Source organism: Pogonomyrmex barbatus, unplaced genomic scaffold (assembly GCF_055798465.1).
Source record: "Pogonomyrmex barbatus isolate J1 unplaced genomic scaffold, ASM5579846v1 scaffold22, whole genome shotgun sequence".
Classification (NCBI taxonomy): domain Eukaryota; kingdom Metazoa; phylum Arthropoda; class Insecta; order Hymenoptera; family Formicidae; genus Pogonomyrmex; species Pogonomyrmex barbatus.
In genome coordinates, this window is record NW_028297119.1 from 1,727,261 (window position 1) to 1,734,262 (window position 7,002).

Sequence of the window (7,002 nt, forward strand, 5' to 3'; positions counted from 1 at the left end):
AAAAAAGTTCTGAGCTTTAGATTTCATACAATCGAAATAACAATTTAAATTTTATATATCTTCCCGCCCTTTTGCGGTTTTAAAGCGTTGAAATTTGGCCTTCTAAAATGCCATACGGTTTGGCGTTTGATGCACATAACCTCAAAAATCAGTAGTGTTCATGATGGCAATAACAAAAGAGCATATTCGATTTTCCATTCACTTCACGTTTCATCTGAAGAAAAATGCTGCTGAAGCCACTGCAATGACTTGTGCTGCATATGGAGAGAATGCTGTAAGTCATACTACATGTAAAAGATGGTATCAAAAATTTCGCCAAGGAGATTTCAGTCTTGAAGATGAACCGCGTGCTGGACGTCCTCAAAAGATTGAAACGGACGAATTGCAAGCACTGCTGGATATAAACTCTGCGCAAACTAAAAAGGAGCTTGCAGAACAGCTTGGCGTTACGCAGCAAACCATTTCCGTACGTTTACATACGATGGGAAAGGTTCAGAAGGAAGGCAGATGGGTTCCGCATGAATTGTCCGAAGACAACAAAAATCGGTGTGACACTGCACTCACTTTGCTTTCAAAGTTCCGGAAAAAAGATTTTCTGCACAAAATCATTACAGGCGATGAAAAGTGGATTCTTTATGATAACCCTGAACGTAGAAAATCATGGGTTGACCCTGATCAACCTTCGACATCGACGCCAAAGTCCAATATCCAAGAAGGTTTTGCTCTCTATCTGGTGGGATTGGAAAGGTGTGTTGTATTACGAGTTGTTACAATCGGGTGAAACCGGGTGACAATCATGGCAGACCGCTACTAACAACAATTGACCAATTTGAGCGATGCATTAGAAGAAAAGAGGCCATTTACTGGCCAAGGATGTCGTAAAATGATCTTGCTTCATGACAATGCTCGACCACATGTTCCGAAAGCGACTCAGGATCATATCTTTGCGTTAGGCTGGGAACTTCTCCCGCACGCGGCGTATAGCCCAAACATGACGCCTTCCGATTACTACCTATTCCGGTCGCTGCAGCATTATTTGGCTGATACACATTTCGTGAGATTTGAAGAGATACGAAAATGCATTGATGACTTTATCGCTTCGAAGCCAGTGAGTTTCTATCGTCAAGGAATTCGCAAGCTACCCGAAAGATGGCAAAAGGTCGTTGATGCAAACGGGGAATATTTCGCTGATTAATATTTTTTTGTTTGTTTTTGAATAAAGATTGAATTTTACAAAAAAAGCTCAGAACTTTTTTGTACACCTAATAATTCGTTAAATTCAGTATATTTTTTTGTTATATGCAATTGTGCAGTAATTAAATTAATAGAATGCTCAGTTCATGCACCATAATGTATTTACATTTATTTTTATTTCGAGGTAATGCTAGGAAATCAGACAATTTTTTTATTAAATCGTTAAAGGATGAAAACAATACTTATTTTGTTAACTTTTATCATATTTTAAACAATATAGTACGTGAAGTCGTCAAAGATTAAGTACCAGACTGCGCCGACCTGAGAAACGCGCGCCAGCCCTGACTGCTATGCATATACGCGCGCTCATTCGTCACTTTTAATCTGATCCACTGTAAAAACTATTCGTCGCAATTTTGCTAAAGGAAAAAGTTGTTTCTTTTAACATAAAGAATCACGTAGTGTACTCCAAATGCGGGAGTTTTGGAACCCTGTATATCGTCATTCCCAGGAAAAAAAGTTTATACTTAATTATATCTAATTATATATAATTTTGTAGATCTAATTATGTATGGATTTTGACCTGATTTAATTATATATAAATAGATAAAATTGTTTATGATTATATATGAACAGATTAAATTATGCATACTTATGACGACAAAATTACGGTTGCGTTCCGATATTGACTGCTAGTACTGAAAATAATATATGTGACACCCCTTACAGAAAATAAGTAAAAAAAATGAAAAAATGAAAAAAAAATGAGAGAAAGTGATGAAACATTTTTTATCTCGTATCATCGCATGTTTCTACAACCGATCACTCATCCATTTGGAGATCCTGCTCGATGTCGCTTAACGTATATATTGGGATGAAAATGACCGCTATTGAAATGACCAAATAAGTGATTACACGATTTTGGCTTAGAATATGATAGATCTCTCTTAATGAATATAACTACATTGTATAAATAGTCTCAATTTTAAAATCTCAATTGCATATGTAATTCTTGTAGATAATTTAATTACATATATAGAATCATGAATCTATATTATGTTTAATAAGAATCATTATTCTTATGAAAATGTTTATAAATTGTATAGTTGTATATATTTTACTTATTTACTTGTTAATGAATTTGTTAACTGAATAACTATAATAAATATGGGAAATATTTTTCTTATTTAATTATATTACAGTTAATATTATATTATAGTTATATTATAGTTAATTAAAAAAGATAATTAATAATGTTATTTTATTATTTATTCATTAAAAACGACTTAAAAATTAACGACGATTAAATGACGATATATTTATGACAATAATAATTTCGTGACAAATGCTACATTTATTTTATGTCATTATTTAGTACACTGACGTCGAATGACGAGAAATGACTTTAAATCATCGTTATAATGATGTCATCTTGCTACTTGGGTATACATATAATTAGATATAATTATACATTATATAAGCGCGTCATCACACTTTTTCAATATGTTGTACATACATGTTATCGAAAAAAAAAAATAGACAAAATTATAGTGCTATCATAAAGCAGTTATGTATCCACCCAGAAAAATATATTGACCTAAATAACACGACTTTATCTTTTAAAAGTAGCGACACTACTCTACTATTTTTATAGCTAAAGTTTATATTATCTGTAAACATATATACTTATAGGTATTACGCATTTGACGTCAATACATGTCGTACTCATACACATAATATCAATAATTTATGTATATAATCTTTATTATAAAATTCTTTAATGTTCCGTGTTTATCGTAAAAAATACAAGATTGTTTTTATGATTATATACACATATATGTTTAATGGCATTAAAATATAAAAAGATATAAATATGTACAGATACGAAAATCATGTTTGGATTGCATGATTTAGGATATATAAGGATTATGCATCGTAAGTAAACCACAAACGTACAGGTTCATAATTTGAACTTTAATAATCAAGATGCGATCATTATACCTATCATTCTCTCTTACCATTATTTTTGTTTTGGTGATTATGCATGCCGAAGCAAAAGCCATTTCCGAACCTAATGCAATTGCTGAAGCTGATCCAAGATTTTTAAATATTGTAAGTATTTGTGTACTGTATTTTAAACTAATCTTCTGGAATTCTTTTGAAACAACATTTAAAGTAGTCGTATAATAATAAATTTAACATTATTCTTTAAAAAAAAAAAATATTAAATTGTTACAATTCTTATTTGCAGTTATAATTTTAAATATTTATGAAAGTTTTTTCTTTCCCTTCTTATTTCTTTCTTTTTTTCTTTTTTTTCTCTCTTGCATTTCTTAAAAATTGTATTTCTACAAATTTTTTTATCTTTTCTCAAATGATGTAAATTGAAAAATGATTTTAATTCATGATATATTATTTTTTAATATGTAAATGAAATTAATTTTTTTTTTTAGTTGAAAACAATAGGAAAAATACTTCTTCCAATTGTAAGTATGCAAATAGTATAGCAATTAAAAATTGCTCTTATAATATCAATATTATATCAATATTAATAAAAAAACTCTTATTTTAGATTCCAACTGTCGCGGAGAAAATAAAAGAGAAAGTGGGTTAACGATTAACGTAGAAAGAACGAGGGAATAAAAAAATTAATATAAATAATGCTATTACTTTTTTAAGAAAATGCATAAATTATATTTGTGTGTCTTTATTTTATTGGCTTGTAATAAAACTACTACGTGATATATAAACGAAATATAAACAAGTTTGCATTATTAATATGTTGTGTTTTATTTTAAAATTTCATGCTATCCCAGGAAAAAAAGTTTATATATAATTATAAATTTTTCTAATTATATATAATTATATCATATTAGATATAATTATATTAAAATATTTATAATTCATATCAAATTATACAAAATTATATTAAAATTTTTTTCGATTAAAAACTTTATCTGATTAGAAATGATTATATCAAAATGCTTACAACTTCATATTGAATTATACAAAACTATATTTCTTTTTCAAATAGAAAGATATTAAATTATATAAAAATTTATACATAATATATTATGATGCATCAAACTAGATGCATCAAACTGTAAATAATAACATCTAAACGAGAGACATTTTCGAGATATTACGAGTTTAGTTGATATTGTACGATTTATACGTACATACATATATACGAATATGCACACTTTACGAACACATAAGCCGGGAAAAAAAGTTTATATCTAATTATATATAATTATATATAATTTTGTAGATCTAATTATGTATGGATTTTGACCTGATATAATTAAATATAAACAGATAAAATTGTTTTTGATTATATATGAACAGATCAAATTATGCATACTTATGACGACAAAATTACGGTCGCGTTCCGATATTGACTGCTAATACTGAAAATCTATAATATATGTGTGACATAAAATACCCTTACAGAATAAGTGAAAAAAAAATGAAAAAATGAAAGAAAGTGATGAAACATTTTTTATCTCGTATTATCGCATGTTTCTAAAACCGGTGTCACTCATCCATTCGAAGATCCCGCACGATGCTGCGCTCCACGTCGGTATTGGGATGAAATCTGCTACTGAAATGACCAAATAAGTGATTGTAGGATCTCTCCTTAACATGATAGCTCTAGTTAATGGATGTTACTATATTGTATAAATAATCTCAATGTTAAAATCTCGATTGCATATGTAATTCTTGTAGATAATTTAATTACATATATAGAGTCGTGAACCTATGTTTAATAAGAATCATTATTCTTATAAAAATGTTTATAAATTGTTGTATATATTTTATTTAATTGTTAATTAATTTGTTAATAACTGTATTAAATATGGGAAATATTTTTCTTATTTAATTATATTATAGTTCTATTACACTTATATTATAGTAATTAAGAAAGATAATGACAATATACGACAATATATGACAATATACACAATAACTTAAATGACGATATATAATATATATGACAATAATATTTTGTGACGAATGTTACATTTATTTTACGTCATTATTTAGTGCACTGACTTCGAATGACGTCATGAATGACCTTAAATCATCATCATAATGACGTCATCTTGCTACTTGGATGTATATATAATTAGATATAATTATATTTTTAAATACAATTAGATCAAGTTTTTAATGGCTCCATTTTTGTGATAAATATGAAAAACTGATATATTTTTATAAGTATATTTATTTATAATATTTGTATTTATATGAACAATCTCATATATAAAATATTAAGTTTTTTGTAAAATAAATGAAGTAAACCAGTTTAATTATATTAAATTTAAAATTTTCTTTAATGATCTTTTATCCTTTATATTTGATTGAAATTATGTGTTCGTAAATTATGTATATCGTGTATATGTATATATGTATCATATATATATGTATAAATCGTACAATATCAACTAAATTCGTAATATCTCGGAAATCTCTCTTATTTAGATGTTATTATTTATACCTAGTTTGATGCATCATAATATATTAGGTATAAGTTTTATATAATTTAATGTATATCTTTCTATTTGAAAAAGAAATATAATTTTAAAAGAAGTATAATTCAATTTGAAGTTGTAAGCATTTTGATATAATCATTTCTAATTAGATATAAACTTTTTCTTCGAAAAAAATTTTAATATAATTTCACATAATTGTACATAGAATTATTAATATTTTGATATAATTACATATAATCAGATATAAAGTTTTTACTCGAAAAAATTTCAATATATGTTCATATAATTTGACATGGAGTTATAAGTATTTTGATATAATTACATATAATTAGATCTAAATATTTTATCCGAAAAGAATTTCAATATAACTTTATATGGAATTATAAATATTTTGATATAATTGCATATAATTAAATATAAATTTTTTACCCAAAAAAAATTTTAATATAATTGTTATATGGAGTATAATTTTATATGGAGTTATAAATATTTTTATATAATTGCATATAATTTGTAATATTAATAGATCTCATTATATATAATTATATATAATTATATATAATTATATATAATTATATATAATATAATATAATTATACATAATTAAATATAAACTTTTTTTCCTGGGTTTTTAAGTCGTTTTTAATGAATAAATAACATAATAAAATAACATTATTAATTACCTTTTTTAATTAACTATAATATAACTGTAATATAACTATAACTAAATAAGAAAAATATTTTTTATTGTAAAGAAGGCCCTCAGGAACATCAGCAAGTTTAAATTTTTTATTTTTTCCGCGCAGTAGAGCGCAGTGCAGCGCTACTGCGCGGGCAGTGCGCGCTTTGCATTTTCCTATTTTGATATTGGCTGCGTTCAGCAGAGAAAGAAGATCAGTGAGCGCTCATCAGTGATTTTTCAATATGATTGGTCCTTGTCTTTAAATCTTCATTGAATGTAGTGTAGAAACCAATCATAATAAAGAATCACTGAACGCTCACTGATCTGCTGAACGCAGCCATTGACACTTATTGGTTGAAAGATCACGTGATGTATTACGATTGGTTAGCAAAGAGGATAGCAGAAGCGAACAACGGCGAGTTGCAGAGAGTAAGATTCGGACGCCGAAAAGGTATGGATGTCGTGCGTAAATTGTTAAATAAAGAGGAAGTAAAAAAAGAAGTATGTGTGTGTGATTGAATGCCGCCTTTCCTTGCCACCTCGCGTATCCTAATAATTAACAATCGATTGTCTACGACCAGAGTTAGAAGATTGTCCCTCTTGTCGTTTGACTCTCCCGAGAGTTCGCGAA

At 27.4% G+C, this 7,002-nt stretch overlaps 1 protein-coding gene across 1 annotated transcript; it reads left to right on the top strand.

Annotated features, from left to right (window-relative positions):
- Positions 1-3,103: 3,103 nt before the first annotated feature.
- LOC148936437 (myrmicitoxin(1)-Pr5a) lies at positions 3,104-3,972 on the top strand. Its single transcript, XM_089078336.1, has 3 exons — positions 3,104-3,306; positions 3,648-3,680; positions 3,767-3,972. Exons 1-3 carry the CDS (start codon positions 3,181-3,183, stop codon positions 3,806-3,808), a joined length of 201 nt encoding a protein of 66 aa, XP_088934462.1. The 5' UTR covers positions 3,104-3,180; the 3' UTR covers positions 3,809-3,972.
- Positions 3,973-7,002: the final 3,030 nt, after the last annotated feature.